The sequence below is a fragment of the Sciurus vulgaris genome, assembly GCF_902686455.1.
Source record: "Sciurus vulgaris genome assembly, chromosome: 19".
In the NCBI taxonomy this organism is placed as follows: domain Eukaryota; kingdom Metazoa; phylum Chordata; class Mammalia; order Rodentia; family Sciuridae; genus Sciurus; species Sciurus vulgaris.
In genome coordinates, this window is record NC_136480.1 from 10,901,408 (window position 1) to 10,918,801 (window position 17,394).

Consider the following 17,394-nt stretch of genomic DNA (forward strand, 5'->3'; position numbering starts at 1 on the left):
TCAACTGCAGGTCCAGGAGAGCCGCTCTCTGTGTCCAGGGATACTTTTGTGTCTGAACCTGGCATCCTGTGCTCTTTGCCATCTTAGCAGAAATCCATAGGATGATTTTAAAATTAACTTTTCCCCTGAGTATAAATGTAGCACATCCTCATTGCAAAAAAAGTAGGATATAAAGGGGGAAAATAACTAATAACTCATCTTTGCATAGTTCATTTTGTATATTTCTTTCAAGCTTTTTCTTGGCATGCATGTAAGCATTTATGAAGTTGAAATCATTTGAAAATGAGAAATATTCTTAATTGTTTCAATGTTGCTTAATTTTCTTATTGTAATTATATACTGTTCATATGTACACTTCTGAGAAAATCTTATTAAGGTTAGAAATTTATTTGATATATGCAGTCAGTGAAACAGGTGTTCAGACTTCAGCTCTGCTGTTTATCAGCTGCACAACGTTAGAGGAATCAGCTGGTCTTTCTTTCCTTTAAGCTGAGCTAATATTAGTAAGCCTGCGCAGGCTGCATTTGCGTTCAGATGGGGTGGTGCACGTGGCTGGTGATGACAGAGCTTGCCCACAGCATGGCAGGTTGAGCTTACCTCTGTGATGTCTCCATGCTCCAGGAGTCTGAGCAGCAGCAAACCAACTTTGCCCACTTGACTCAAGGACCAGTGTGATTTGCTGACTGGCAGGGTGGCAGTTACTAAGATGGACTCTGGTTTTGTCTAGGTCATTAGTCACATGCAGCATTTTCTGGAGAGCTCTGGTTGTTAGAAGGAAAAGTTAAAAAAAAAAACCAAAAAACAAAAAATCAAAAACCAAACCAAAAGCCTAAAACACAAAGCAAAATAAAATGCCAGTTACTCTAATACTGTTTGCCGCAAGCTAGCTGGCTGGTGGACTTCCTGGGAAGACCTTGCTTCCCTTTCTCATAGTGAAAACTGCCTGCCATTGAGTAGTAAAGCAGTTTCTCAGCTATGGAACCAGGTGTCTGGACAGCTGGGATGTGCTTGTTTGGGTCTCCGTGTCTTTTTGGAGCCCACAGGACAGCAAAGCTGAAAATGACAAAGAAAACAACTCATGTCCAAGTTTCCCAAGTGGAAAGGAGCAGATTGTGGAGGAACGGCAGAAATGCCACAAGGAGAGGGACCTCTGGGCTGGACTTCTGAGTGACCCTGTGTATCTTGAAGAAGTTGTCTTTGCACAGGAGCAGAGCATCTGAAATCCTGGGCACGTCTTCTAGAAGCCAGCTCATGGCAGGGGACTTGGCTTCTTACCTCCTATGTCTCTAAGCATTTATAATGGAACCTGATACATTGTAAGTGCTCAAAACATTTATTGATTTAATGTCTTCCCACTGTCTATTGTAATACCCAGAGGACCAGGGGGGGTAAAAACAAAACAAAACTGCTTTTCTGGACCTACTTTGGACCAGTATCTAGTGAGAAAGAATCTTGGAGAAAAGAACCAAAGTCCCCATGTTTTTGAGCCAGGGGGTGCAATCCGGACACAGTCATGGGAACAGATGAAACTTTAGAAAGATTTCAGGCAGGTGAAAGCAAGGCCAGGCAAGGTGGCTCATGCTTGTAATCCCAGGGACTCAGGAGGCTGAGGCAAAAGGATCACAAGATGGAGGCCAGCCTGAGTAACTTAGTGAGATCCTGTCTCACAACACAAAATAAAAAGGCCTGGGATGTGGCTCAGTGGTTAAGCCCCCTGAGTTCAATCCCGAGTACCCTCCCCTTCCCTCCCCCAAGTAAAGTGATAGTCACGACCCTGAGAGCAGAAGTTGGAATGTGACAAATCCAAGAGCAGGTGAAGGCACTTGGGAGTAAGTCCTGACCCTAGGGGTGAAGAACAGAAATGACCGAAACAGAAAAACTGAACGCTTTCCCTCTGAAAACTGGAACAAGGCAGGGATGCCCTCCTTCACCACTTCTATTCAGCGTCGTTCTTGAAGTTCTAGCCAGAGCAATGAGACAGACCAAAGAAGCTAAAGGGATACGAATAGGAAAAGAAGAACTCAAACTATCACTATTTGCCGACAACATGATTCTGTGTTTAGAGGATCCAAAAAACTCCACCAGAAAACTTCTAAAACTCATAAATTAGTTCAGCAAAGTAGCAGGATATAAAATCAACACTCATAAATCTAATGCATTTCTATTCATAAGTGATGACTCCTCTGAAAGAGAAATTAGGAAAACTACTCCATGCACAGTAGCCTCAAAAAAAAAAAAAATAAATAAAAACTTGGGAATCAATCTAACGAAAGAGGTGAAAGACCTCTACAAAGATAACTACAGAACACTAAAGAAATAAATTGAGGAAAACCTTAGAAGATGGAAAGCTCTCCCGTGTTCTTGGATAGGCAAAATCAATATTGTCAAAATGGCCATTCTACCAAAGGGGTGCTATACAGATTCAAGGCAGTTCCAGTTAAAATCCCAGTGACACACCTCACAGAAATAGAGAAAGCAATCATGAAATTCATCTGGAAGAATAAGAGTCCCAGAAGAGCCAAAGCAGTTCTGAGCAGGAAGTATCACAATAGCAGACCTTCAACTATACTACAGAGCAATAGTAACAAATACGGCATGGTGTTGGCATCAAAATAGACATGTTGACCAGTGTTACAGAATAGAAGACACAGAGATGTACCCACATAAGTACAGAATAGAAGACACAGAGATGTACCCACATAAGTACAGTTATCTCATACTAGACAGAGGTGCCAAAAACATACAATGGAGGAAGATAGCCTGTTCAGCAAATGGTGCTGGGAAAACTGGAAATCTATATGCAGTGAAATGAAATTAAAACTCTATCTCTCATCCTGCACAAAACTCAACTCAAAATGGATCAAGGACCTAGGAATTAGACCAGAGACCCTGCACCAAACAGAAGAAAAATCAGGCCCAAATCTTCATCATCTTGGCTTAGGACCAGACTTCCTTAACAAGACTCCTAAAGTGAAAGAAATGAAAGCAAGAATCAATAAATGGGATAGAGTCAAACTAAAATGCTTTTTCCCAGCAAAGGAAACAATCAATAATAAGAGAACCCACAGAGTGGGAGAAAAATCTTTTTCCACACATACTTCATACAGAGCACTAATCTCACATTTATAAAGAACTTATAAAACTTTACACCAAAAATATGAAGAACCCAAACAGTAAAATGGGCTCAGGAACTGGGCAGACACTTCAACAAATATATGAAAAAGTGTTCATCATCTCTAGTAATTAGAGAAATGCAAATTAAGACCACCCTAAGATTTTATCTCACTCCAATTAGAATGGCTATTATCAAGAACACAAGCAACAATAGATATTGGTGAGGATGTGGGGGAAAAGGCACACCTGTACATTGCTGGTGGAGTTGCAAATTGGTGCAGTCACTCTGGAAAGCAGTGTGGAGATTCCTTAGTATGCTTGGAATGGACCCACCATTTGACCCAGTTATCCCACTGGTTGGTTTATACCCAAAGGACTTAAAATCAGCATACTACAGTAACACAGCCACATCAATGTTTATAGTAGCTCAATTCACAATAGCTAGATTGTGGAACCAACCTAGGTGCCCTGCAACAGATGAATGGATAAAGAAACTGTGGCATATATATACAGTGGAATGTTACTCAGCCTTAAAGAAGAATGAAATTATGGCATTTGCAGGTAAATGGATGGAGTTGGAAAATACCATGCTAAGTGAAATAAGCAAATTCCAAAAACCGAAGGCCAAATGTTTTCTCTGATAAGTGGATGCTGGTACATAACCAGGGTGGTTGGGTAAGGGAAGAATGGAGGAACATTGGATTGTGTAGAGGGAATTGATGGGTGGGGAGGGGGCTGAGGGAAGGAAAGATAATGGAATGAGATAAACAGCATTATCCTATGTGCATGTATGATTATCAGAATGGTGTGAGTCTACATTGTGTACTACCAGAGAATGAAAAGTTGTACCCCATTTGTGTATAATGAATCAAAAAATTAAAAAAGAAGGACAAATGTGGGTATCTAGGAGACTTTCCAGGGAGTCAGGTTTCTGCTGCTTCACTGGAAAGCAGAATCTCCTGAGCAAATGCAGATCATTGCACACAGTCCACAGAGGAGCAGTGTGAGGAAGTCTGAAACCCAAACAAGCAGAAGTATGCACCGTGTGAGAGAGCCAGCAGATAATGTCATTTGCATGTGCTTTCCTTATGTGCAGAGACAGGAAGAGCAGTCTGCTTGTTTGGACTTGACCAAAGGGCGGTCCACGGACCAGCAGCAGTAGCATTACATCTCCTCTGGGAAATAGAAGTGCAAATTATCAGCCCCACCAGAGACTTGTCAAACTTTAAGAGTAGGGTAGCATTGTGTGTTTTGATAAACTCTGTGGGAAGTTTTAATTATCAGTGAAGTTGGAGACCCCCTAGATTGAAGTATGTCCTCATTAAAACTAATTTGGGAAGTTTGCATGGAAGAACATGGCAGGCTTTATCTCAGCAAACTACACCTGGATGCTCTTGGAGTGTGGTCTGACCTTTCAGGTATTTTGAAGACCTTGCGGGGTTTGATACACATTCAGGGTCATGAAAATCAAACTCCAGTTCAAGATTATGATCTTTTCCAGGAATGGGATCCTTTCTAGGGAACTTAATCTGAAATGTCGAATCCAGGTCCCCTGTGCTGCATCAGAATCTGCCTTTTCAACAAGATCCCCAAGTGATTCATAGGCATATTCAAAATTAGAGAAGCATTTGTGTAGATATGTGTGAGGGCAAAGAAGTCAGGATTGCCTTTTGCCTCCACCTTCTCTTTATTGATTTACTGAACTTTTTCTTAGAAGTAAAAATGAGGGACAGGAGAAGGCAGGAGAAACAATGCTGTGTGCAGGACATAGTACAAGCTCAGGGTCACAGCAAGGAGGGCCCAGGCAGTCCATTTGATTGACAGCACCTGGTCCCCCTGGCACTCAGTGCGACTTAGGAGCTGGACTGGCCCATACCTGTCTGGTCATTCCTCAGATCACCAGATGGTCCAGCAAAATTGTAACTGAAATCTAGCAGGTCAGATTCAGGGTCAGCAGCCAATTTGTGATCTCCTGCCTTGGCGATTCATTTGTAAGTATGAGGGTGGATCTGTCCTGAGGGTGTGGAAACACTGTCTCCCCTTGAGGAGTCTCGGAGAGCGGACGCTGCTGAGAATTCAGAGGTGCATACAGAACCTCTAGAACTTGAAAGGAGGAAGACTAGGGAAATAATGTGTGAACTTACTTTAATTCTTTGGCAAGATTTGAGGGAAGACAGTCAGGCAGATTTCCCACCAGTGCATAGAAAAGAGGAAGCGCTGAAAACCACTCCAGGTTCGTTAAGTGATAGGATTACTGACCTCACTTCTTCGCTTTTGTGAAGGAGACTCAAATGCCATGGATATGAGAGTTTTTGGTTTGACAAGGCTTGAAAGATGCCTCCTTTTTGGGTATATTTGCTATTGTTAGATACGGAAGAAAATAACAGACTAATTGTCCCTGCAGTCTCATGGGAATTCTAAATGTTGAAATGACCATGTTGATATCCATCTAATGCTGATGAATGTACCAAAGTCCTAGGGCTCTGGCAGAAGATTCCAGAGCCCTATTCTATGCCTTACCATCTTCCAGAATGTTCCAGTCTTCTGTCTGAGGATTAGGTGAGCTTATCACTAGCACAGAGGGTGGAAGGGTAGAGAACAGATTTGAGTGTCAGGATCTAAGCAGACACTGGAGATAGCAAGCTAAAGCAGATTTGACAGGAGGATCATATAGTTATAGAGGAAATGTCAAATGGGAAATATCAGCACCGACTGGCAGAGGGATTGTGGGGTTTGTCCATTGGAACCCCATTGCTTTTGTTTGTGTCAGGGGGTTGCCAGAAATGGTGCTGGATGCTGAGGCTCCTTCATCAGTGGTGACACCAGTAGAGTGATTCTTTCCCATGACCAGGCCTCCAGCACTGCTTTAGATTACCGTGTTCCGTCTTGGTCAGTCTACTCTGGGAGTGAAGTTCATGTCCTGGAACAAGTTTATATAGTGTCACTTGATTAAAATTATTTGCATTCAGATCCTGTCCACCTTGTAAAGATCAAGAAATGGAGGATCCCAGGAGTTAATGGATCGACTGAGATTGTACAGCTGGTATTAAATGAGAATTCCAGGAGAATATGGGTTTGGAATAAGCTCCTGCACTAGGCTCTGATAAACCAGACCAAAAATCAAAATAGAGTCACTTATGCTTAAGTTCTATGTTTTTAAGCTGGATCAGCTGTTTATCTGACCCTCCTGCGAATCAGAGACTACAGCCAAATTTCCCAATAGGCAACTTGTAGTTGATATGACAGGGAAGTTCCCTCTGCCTTAATCCTTACACAGGAAAGCTAACTGATATTAACCAATCAATTATTTTTCAATTACTTTACCTCCTGTTCCTGCTTTATAAGAAAATTAGCTTTGAAATGGTCAATCCCCTTTTTATTCTATTTTCCTCAGCTTTTTTTCTGTCTATAAAACCAGCCCCCACTATTCAGCTCCTTAGAACACGAGTTCTGTTTTAAAGAATGAAGTGTTGCCTGATTCTAGTGTAAGAAATAAAGCCAACTAAGATCTTTAAATTGTGCTTTGTCCTCTGATAGCAGCAAATGCTGCAGCTCAGTGCTTCAACCCTAGCATTTGGATTCTGAATCCAGTGCCACTGTTTTACTCTGGCACCTCCATCTCCTCCCTTCCTCCTTCAAACAAAGTGTTCCTGATTTAGACTCTCTGGATGTCTGCGTCAGGTTTCCACTTCACTTCCCCCAAAGACAGGCTCATGTTCTGATGAAAAGAAAACCCATGTCGTTGACATGCCAAGGCAGAGAGTTAAATGTTTACACTTCTCTTCCTCTTGATTATCTGTATCTTGTTTGTACTCATAATCTCACCTCTGGTGTCTCTTCATGTGGAGTCAACTGCAGTCATGTGGCACTGGCTTCTCTGGCTCTCCTTTGGTATTTTCCAGCTCATTTGCTTTATCTGTTCATTCTTGCTTTCACTGACTCACTTACAAATATTTATGGAACCCCTACAACCTCTGAAGCCTTGTTCTGTTAGGATATTACTAGTAAGCAACACAAAAAATATCTGATCATACTTATAAGGGGACAAAAACAAGAAAGCAAATCTATCAAGTCAGGTAATCGTAAAAGCATTGTAAAAAACGTGGAGCAGGTTACTGGATTCACTGGGATGTTGGGTGAAACATTGTCCTTTCAGATACTGTCAGGAAAGCTGTCAGGCATGATGATGTTTAGGAAGAAACTAGAAATAAATGAGGAACTTGCGTCATGTGGATATTTCAGGGGAGAGTATGCTCTTCAAGAGAATACCAAAATGCCAAGACTTTTGAAGTGGGGTAGGATGGGTGTAGTTGATAAGGGGCAAGGAGAACTGAGAGACTGGGGGAGTGAGTGTTCATCATGCTGCCTAATTACATTAGCCAAAGATTTCTAGGACATCTGCTCTGTGGCTCCAGACCACCCTATCCCAGTTACTGGGTGGCAGACAGTTGTACAAGTGGGTCAGAACTGCATTTTGAACAAATTGGTATAAATAAAGCATACATTTTAATGTGCATGATATGCCTAAATGATATAAACTATGTAATGTATATAAAAGTTTCCTACACATAGCCCTATAGAAATTTTTGTTTCTATCATTGTCATTATCATGATCATGATTATATCACTAGTACTCTAAGGATCAGTAGGTAGAGCAAAGATATTTGAAAGTGACTCTTTCCAGTTCTGAATGGAATTTCTTTCACTCTTCTGTTACAATTTTGGTTGTACACTTGAGTAACGGGGAGAGGTTCTAATGCAACATCTTAGTGAAAAAGTCACTTCTACCAATGGCCAGAATGCAGCCTGGCTTCCCCACCTTGTCCTGTTGTACATATTCTGTTTCCACAGCTAGATGGTAAGAGCACTGAGTCCTTTATTCTTTATTGTTGATGCTGGTGCTTGCTGTAATGGTAGTTGTAATTGTTAACAAGTGTTGGCAGTTAAATGCACATCCCTGATCTAAGGCCTTTGCAGACATTTTTTTCTGTTAAACCTTGTTAAGGTTTAGATCTGAGTTGTCTCCCAAAAGCTCATGTGTTAGACAAGGTAAGAATGTTCAAAGATGAAATTATGGGATTATGAGAGCACAACCTAATGGATTAACAGGGTGGTAATTTAAGCAGGTAGCTGGAGGAATTCTGTCACTGGGGATGTGCCTTTGAGGTTTATAGTTTTTTCCTGGTGGTCAGAGCTTTCTCTCTGCTTCCTGGTGGCCATGACCTGACCTGCCTTCCTTTGCCATGATGTTCTGCCTTATCTGGGGTCAGAGCTATGAAGTCAGTCATCCATGGACTGAGCCTCTGAATCTGAGCCGTAATAAACTTTTCCTCCTCAACCTGGTTCTTGTCAGGTCCTTCCATCACAGCAGAGGGTCTAAAACAAGCCTCCTAAGCCTAGGAAGGAAGCTGTGTGTTGAATCATTTTCTGACTGAGGAAGTGGAGAATTCCAAAGAACGTTTATATGACTTCCCTAAGGACGGTAAGGAGGAAGAGGAGCCAGGTTTTGCATCAGTTTGAAAAGTTGGATAATTCAAAATTTATTTCTGCTTTGATTTGCATTCTTCCTGAAGGGTGTTTAAAGGAGAGGCTATACTGGGAAATCTGTTTCATTTTCCTTAGTCTGCCATCAAAATGAATTTTCTAATCTCTGTTAACACATTGCTTTTGGCCAAGGGATCCCAGGGACAGCAGAAAGTGTTTGAGTGTTTGACAGATGCCAATGATGGAAAGCAGTGACTGGTTTTATTGTTCATGATAGAAGATTAATGACGGATCCACCATGGACCAACCTGGTCACTGTATACATCATTTTGATTGTCCTTAGAAACCATATCCTTTGGTTAGCTTTTGTGAAAATGAGTGTCTTTTCAATAAATTGCCACCAGACAGCAGTTTATTTAAGTTAATATTTCTTCTTTATTTTTTCCTTCCTCTGTCATTCTTGAAATTTTTGGTAGAAAACATGCTGAGTTAATATTTGAATGTTGTCAGGTCTCAACTCCAATTTTGAAGCAGCTAGGCATGGTGAAACACACTTGTAATTCCATCTGCTCAGGAGGCTGAGGCAGGAGGATTGCAATTTTAGGCTTCCCTGGGCAACTCAGAAAAATTCTTGGCTCAAAAAAATAAAGAACTGGGGATGTAGCTCATTGGTACACAGAGCGTTTGCTTAGTATGTGCAAGGCCCAGGATCCAAACCCCAGCACAAACAAACAAACAAACAAAAAATGGGCTTTGCAATTGCTCCTTTTTTATGAGCTAAAGTAGCACCTCTGGGTTTTAATACATACTTCACATATGACTGCAGCTGTGAATCAGTGTTACCACCCAGTCTGGTTGTCCCTAGCATTACCTAGCTTAAGACTTGAAATTAACTAGAACTAAAAGGGGGAAAAACAACTAAAATATTTATTGCAGAAAATAAAAAAGTTAACCAAAGTATTTTATTGATACATTCTTAGACAATACCACAGAATTGAAAGAGAATGGAAAGAGGGAATTCTTCAGCAAGGGCTTTTGTTTTTTTTTTTTTTTCCTTTTTTTTTCCACTAAATTGGCACATAAGCAGCAAGATTAACGAAAGTACTTATTACAAACAGTAAAAAACATACATGCTTTTTTCAAAGTCCTTATCACACTGGTCAATCATAGGGGGGCATGAACAAAACCTCAAGACATGAAAAATCCATATTTCTTTCCTTCAAATCGCATAATAATTATTAAAATTATTGCAAAATATCCATATACCGTAATTAAAATAACAAAAGAGAACAGAAATACAAATATTGAACATAAATGATCAACAGGTGCTGTAAAATACATCACTTGCATGCATTCCAAGGACCAAGACCTCTATGCCATTTAGCCAAAGCTTGCTCTTCCTGTGACCTACATCGTACCACAGATAGGTGGGCTTTACTTCCTCAGCACAGTTTTTGGTCTGTAAATATCTTTTTTGTCTTAAAAAAAAATAACGTGATTTGCAGTGGTACTCTAATCCTAACCATACAGTCATGTACAGGTGTCTGTGTGTCTTTGTCTGCCGAGATCTTTTTAAAATTTTAATCATTTAAAAAATTTCCCCAAACATTCCACCCTCTGAGAGGGCGGGGCTCTATGAAAACAGGGCATTCGGAAACAAACAGTGAACCAAGGTACGACATCAGATGGCAAAGTGCAAAAGTCCTCACAAACTGTACAGAAAAATTTCAAAACCTTGCAGCCCGGGAGTGCATACGCAGAAGACAGGCCAGCCCCCAGTCGGTCCTGTGGCCCTCAGTGTTACATCCTGGAGAGCCAGGGTGGGACTTGAGTCTCAACTCTCCCTCTGGTAGGGAAGGTCCACAGTTCAAGCCGAGTTGGCAGTGCTAATGCCAGTGACTTATTAAGCCAAGATAAAGTAAGGATATTTCAGAAAGCAGCTGTTTAGGACACTGGATCCTCTAACATTGGTCTCCCGGCCGGGGAAGTTCCTCCGGTGATGGGAAGCGGGCAGGACCAAGAGAGTCCTATGCCAGGTTGGGTGACGGAATAACTGAGGGTCTCTTCCTCCTCCAGGGTTCCAAGGGATGGAACAGGTTAGATAACCAGGTTATTATAACTGACATACTTCTTTTTTGCAGCAGGGCCTGGAAAAGAAATGGAAAGAGTAAGTGTTGGCAGTGACCTTATTTGCAAAAGAGAAGGTGGGACTAGAACTGAGGGCGTTTGTGGTACAAAATCAAGTCAGGATGAGGCTTTGGAGAACATACACAGCTTTGGATTTCTCTGCTTCTCTCGCTTTGTCCAGTAAAACGGGTATTTCTCAGCAGTATTCTCTGAGATGTCTTCAGCCTCCTCCTGTTGAATCTGTAAGTTTAGTGTATCTGTCGGTGGTTGTAACACTTCCTAATTACAGGCCTAAGCTTGCAGAGTCTACCATGTTATACCAAATTTCATCATGTGGTCTTCTCCGAGACCCTTCATAACAAATGTCCTTTGCATGGTAGAAGTTCGTTTTGGGTCACTGAAATTAATTTAAGTTGACTAGAGATGAAGTCACCCAGAGTGCTTTCTCATTCACACAGTCATTTGACTGTAGAGTGACTTTTATAATGTTGTCATTACTAGCTTGTAAATGGTAATGTGCAGAAGTATTTCCATTAAGGTTTGACGTTCACTTTAATGTGTCAGGTAGCTTAATATGCACAGACCCCATTTGTTTTATTGACATTTAGAATGAATTATTTTCCCATGTGGTACAGTGGTTCTAGGACTTTCTTTCACTCACTGGTCCTAGTTCTCAGTACCACTGTAAGCAAGATATGTTCTTGGTTCACTAATCTCAGTAGTTGTACATCACCTTCTGCTGAACGCAAAGTAACTGTCATGTATCCTTTACTTACAACTTATTTTGCTTGCTCTTAGGTTCTTAAAAGAGTTGTTCTTCAGCAGAGAAGTAGCAAGACTTTTTCTGAGAACTCATAAGTAGCTCAGAAATTCATGTGTTCGTGTGTGAATTTAGAGGAACTTGGAAGCAACATTAAAATATTGAGACAGTTTGGATCTGATCTTTGAGTAACGCACATTTGTCTTCCAAAATATGTGTACTCTGTGTGTGCGTGTGTGTGTGTATAAACTGATCTTATTTTCTGGGTTCAGATTAGGAATCTCTCTCTGAGGAATTCCAATTAGAAAACTCATTTCTCTGTTATATCACATTGATTCACTAAAAAGAGAAATAGAATTATCTGAAATTCAGGGTCTCCTGAAAACTCTGGTCATGATACTCCACTCATGATGTGTCTTCACTTGATGTGTATATGGGCTCAGCTTCAGGAAGACCCAAGTCTTCTGAGAAGGTCCCTGATGTTGTCCCAGCAGCATTCATGGTCTTCAGCAATGTGCTTGTTTGGGATATGAGGAGGAAAATACAGGAATTTTTATTTTCACTGTCACAACTAAGAAAATCTCATCTGAACTTTGTGATAGTCATAGCAGATCTTGTCAAATGCCAACATGCTGATTATCCTTGGACCAAAGAGAAAATAAGCAAAAATCTCAGTAACTGGTACTGACCTCAATATATTAGACCACCTCTGTTGTGTGATTAAATGATTGTTTGCTGAATAAACATAACTGTCTAGTGAAAAAAAAAAGTATAATTGCATTTGCTCAAATAGGTTACTATAAGACACCAATCCCTAAGGAAAAGTTTTTACAAAAAGAAAAAAAATAAGAAAATATTGCCCCTGCATTGTAAAGCCAGAGTACTGCTTTAGATTAAGATCAATATGGAGTTGTTTTTTAAAAATTTAGAAATGATGTTTTGCAGAACAGAATAGGATTCCAAGATGTTTTGCCTGGGTCATAGTCTCTGATAGCATAGAGAGGTCCTCTTTTACCTGGGAGGAATCCAGGGGTCAGAAAGAACAGTCTTCTAGAACCAGGACTTCCCTCTTTGTCCCCAGGAGGAACACCAGGCTGCCACTAGACTCCCCTGCCCTAGGGTCCCACCCAAGTCCTTCCCCTACCTGAGGTGTGGTTAGCACAGCACCATAATGTGGAACTTCTCAGAGACTTTATAAAATTGGGAAAGGAAATTTTATCCTGTCGATAACCAGAATGTTTAAATTATTTCTATTTCTCATGGGGGAATATAATGTACAAATGTGTTTTAAGTTAAATTTCTTTGCCAAATGATAAACCTGCATTTGCTTTCTTTGCACAATTGCTTAGGAATATTGAAGCAAAATTATAATGAAGTTCATGTAGTTCCTAGAATGGCAATTATGTGCTTTTCACAGCAATGCCCAGTGTATTATAATGTTTGTTTTCAAACCATCTGGTCTTATGAGTAAATAAACGAAGTGCCTGTGGTGTCTGATAATTGCATTTGTGTGAATAGTTACATAGTTTATGGTCCGGGAAAGAAAATGGCCTGGCTTAAATAGTTGTCCAATAAAACACTTGTTAAGAAAATACTTTTGTTTTAACGTAGGTTTCTTTTCTTTTCTTTTCTTTCTTTTTTTTTTTTTTTTGCTTGTAAAGCTAAAGTTTAAGATTTTAAGAAAGAATAGGAGTCGATGACATTGTCCTTACTGAAGTTTTTAAATTCGTTTACACTCATAGTTCACAAAGCAAGACATTGTAGAGAACTGAGGCTCACCCATGAGCTCAGGCTAAGGACGCTGTTTTGAAAGTGCTGTTGATGCGTATCTGCTGACCAATGGAAGGTCCCAGCTTATTCTTGATGTCATAGCCAACACTCAGTTTGACATGAAATTCAGCAGGTTATTTGTTTCTTCAATTTTATGTGAACCCTTTTGTCTCACAAAAATATCTCAAAGTGGGTTTTGTGGAACATTGGTCCCCCACATTAAAAGAAGTGTGTAGGAAAAAATAACTATGGAAAAGAAAAACGTCTCACAGATATCATGCTGGGGAAGCATTGAATAAATAAAATGAATGGGACTCTGTCCCCTACCCCACTTTTCATTTCTTTATTTTGTAAATGATAAGGAATGTGATACAGGAATAAAGATAGATAAAAAGATAACAAAACTCAGTTTTGTTATTTTGAAAAGTAAGTGTATACCGGCATATATATGTAGAAATATATGTATAAAGTGATATAAAAATTTAAAAACTTCACATTCTGAATAGACCACATGCAAATGCATTGACATTTTTGCCTCAGACGTCCCGCCCCCACCAGTTAGGAAATACACGTGGTTACACCTCCCTGGTCCTCCTCCAGTCCTTCCCTGTCCACTTCACCACTGCTGCTGCCACTGTATCACTGTTGCCCATACACTGTGGGCAGGATTGTTGCATGGGTTTTGATCACCATAAAACATTGTTATTCTATGCATATTGATTTACAATTATTTTTCATATAACATCTTTTTATTTGTATTGATTTAGTTAACCATTACTGTATAGTTTCCCATATCAATGTGGCAAAATCTCTGTGGCTTTTTTAATTTGCTGGACTTCACTTTCCAGTTTTCTTTCATAACAAACAATGCTGAAGTAGAAGGCAGCTAGAAAACATCACTAGCAATGTTATAAGAGGTATAAGCCAGGAGAAAAAAAAAATTGCCGTATATTTAGATGACAAAGGATGGATATTTGAATTTTCACAAATGAGTAACAGAATCTAAGTTTTAGAAAATGGGTTAAAGCTATAACGCAGTGGCCTGAAGATGAGGAAGTACAACTAATGGAAAAATGCTCAGTATCCTCAATCAGAGAGATGAAAATCACAAGAGTACAGTAGCGTTTTGTGCCTGTGCCATCAGTAAATTGATCATATTGTGAGACGGTAAAAAAGAGGGACTCCTGGGTCACAGTGGTAGGAATGAAGACTGAAATAATCATGCAGGAAAGCCATGTGGAAAGATCTAGAAGATCTGAGGATAAGCATCCCACTGCTCAGCAATCTCACGTCCTCATTATACCTGAGGCAGTGTTTTACAGGTGCACGTGGACGTGTGTATGACCTCCCGGAACTTTCAGTATAATGACATCTACACTCATCGATTCTCTGATGTTAAAGAACACTACCAGTGAAGTAGAAGACCGTGTCAGAGATGTGAGCACGGTGGGAAGCTACCTCAGTAGGCAGATGGTATTTTTTCACAAGAGGAGCCAGACTTCTGTATTTTTATATAAAAGTTTGTTTTTTACTTGGCCATCTAACAAATATTTTTTGAGCACTGTTTTGTGTTGGGCTCTACTCTCAATATTAGGAATACCTCAGTTTTTAGTAGATGGTTTTCAACCAGATTAAAACATATAACAAGAAAAATACAGAAGCAAAAAGCCACCTGGAGTCTCCAGGCTGTGAGTTTGCAGCTGGTGCTCACTGCATTGTTTCCCAGACAGGTCTGAATCTGCAGCCCCCCCCCCCCCCCCAAGCCTGTTTTAGTGAATCCCTTGGCAGTGCATGAAAACAGTTTTGGAAATGCATGGTGATATTTCTCAGATCTTGATCCTACCTATTACTTTGGTCTGCCGTTAATTTGATCTAAAACTCAACAAACGTGGGAATACTGGCTTGTTGCCTACTCAGAGTTGGTTGGAAGTGACTCCTGAAGCCATCGTAGGCTCTCTGCCCCATGCCTGTCCTCTCACTGTTGCTTCCTTACCAACCATGATTCCCAGTCGCTGTTTACTTGTATTTCAACTGAGATGAACTCTTCACATTATGGTTTGCAGTTAGTAAAAGGAATACTTTCTAGGAATGACTTCTGTGTTCTTGCCCACTCATTTCATTTGTAAACTGCCACTAGCCTGTGGCTTAATGGCAAAAGGGACAATTACCCTCAACTGTTAATTCTCACTTAAGATTAAAAAATAATAATAAAACTAGTAAACTTGCTGTATTTTGTTAAGAAAAAGCAATTTATTTTCTAATGATTTCCCCTAAATCCTTTCTTTTTTTTTAATTGATTACTTGGAGTAGAACATTACTCAGTCAGAAAGGTACAAAGCTGAACAAGAAAGAACAGCATGATTACCAAAAAAATGAGGCAGACATGGAATGCGGCTCCATGTCAAGACGCCTGCTTGGCATGCACGAGGCCCTGGGTTTGATCCCCAGCACTGGGGGAAAGAAAGGCATTCATGATGACTCCAGTTCAACTCTGAACTACACATTTCCTTCCTCCCTGTTTCACACCCCAGCTCTCTTCCGGACCGTTTGTCCTTATGCTTATGACACCAGGAACATTGTCAGGGAAAGGACTTAGTGTTCCAAATCACCCTGAATTCCAATCCAGTCATAAAACTCCAAATTCTGGATATCTGTCACCCTGTGCAACCACCCATGGAAGCAAATGTCACTCAATACCTATTAAGTGTCATTCATTCTGTTAGATGGCAGAAGACAGACTGTACCCCACAGCTGTTGGCTCACGTCTCATTCATCATGTACTTAGATTATTAGCAGACATTTCTGTAGGAGTGTCACATGCCATCAGCAAGGGGTGCACATTTCCTTTGTGTTTTCTTCTTAATGTGGTGGGGATATGTATAAATCATAGAACACCCAATGGAGAGAAGAAATCTCAAAGCAAAAATTGGCACCTTTCAGCAGTGCTGAAGGAGGCGGGCAGACCAGTGGATTGGGGGGCAGCTGAGTGCAAGGACCAGCTTACCATCTCTGTAGACAACAGTAATCCAGTTCAAGAGGATGGAGAAGAAACCATTTAGAAAATCTCAGGGAGAAAACCATGCCACACGCTTGCTTGCTTTCAACCAGGGACACAGAAGGGAGTAAGATGGGATGGGACCTGTGTGACAGGACAGAAAATGATCACACCCTATGAGAAGTGCTTGGAGACATGCTGTAAGGGTGGTGGCTGGCCTGGAAGGGTGTCCTGCACGCAGCCTCGGGGAGCTCCTCAGTGAAGAGGTGTTTGGCTGAACCCCAAAGCATGGGGTGGTGTAAGGAGGAGGCAGAGCCCTGGAAAAGCAGGCTGTACTTCCACCTGGGAGACTGAAGAGGCGTCAGTGTGCTGGAACTCAAGGTCGGAAGGACGGTGGGGCCAGGTGGTTACTTCAGTATAGATGGTTGTTTTCACACCAAATTCAGGGCACTGGGAAGACAGGAGTGAGAAAGCCGATGTTCCTCTGGTGGCTGAGGTTCCTGTCAGAGCTTCTCCTAACAGTCCTTTCTGGTTCTCAGCCACCACGGGGAACCTTTTAGTTGCAAAAAGATCCTCAGACTTGTTCATTCCCTCCCTACAGTGCTCTCCTCTACCTTTTCTCTTCTTGGATTCCCTGATTCGTTTTCTAGACCTGGTCTTCCTCCTTTTCCTTCCTTGTATTGGACACATGGAGAATGACCCCTGATTCCTGGGTAGTGGAACTGTAGAGTTAGAATGGTAAAATTTTGTTTGTTTGTTTTTTCTTTCATTGCTTAGGAAGTGTGTGGTGTTCTGTGCTGAACATATGTGGAAAATATGACTAGAGGAGCTTTTGCTTTCTAAAGCCACTGTCACCTCTGGGGGATTTTAGAAGAGATGACTTCTAAAAGTGCGAGGTGTGAGGACTTCTGGGGTTTGGTACCTTCCCCTGACCGGATTGCCCCTGACTTCCTCTGTATCCTTCTTGGGGCAACTGGAAGCATGAAGTAACTGCTCAGATTTCATTTGTAACTTTTAAACCATAACATGTCTTTTTCCCCTTTTAGCATCCAAGTAGGGCCAAAATAGTTCGGTTACAATTGAGAAATCAATTGTCAATTCCACTCCCAAAAGAGTAAATGAACATTCTAGTGCTTCTTAAAAA

The 17,394-nt window shown here is 40.9% G+C and overlaps 1 protein-coding gene across 4 annotated transcripts in view; it reads right to left on the reverse strand.

Moving 5' to 3' along the window:
• Positions 1-282: 282 nt before the first annotated feature.
• Positions 283-17,394, reverse strand: part of GRM7 (glutamate metabotropic receptor 7) — an 891,077-nt gene continuing 873,965 nt past the window's right edge. For 3 of the 4 annotated variants that reach the window (XM_079122077.1, XM_079122076.1, XM_079122080.1), the window contains one exon: positions 9,632-10,745. In XM_079122077.1, the coding sequence (XP_078978203.1) occupies positions 10,696-10,745 (50 nt within the window). In that variant the 3' untranslated portion in view covers positions 9,632-10,695. Of the gene's footprint in view, positions 762-9,631; positions 10,746-17,394 lie in introns of those variants that run through there. The other variant, XM_079122078.1, reaches the window with a different exon arrangement.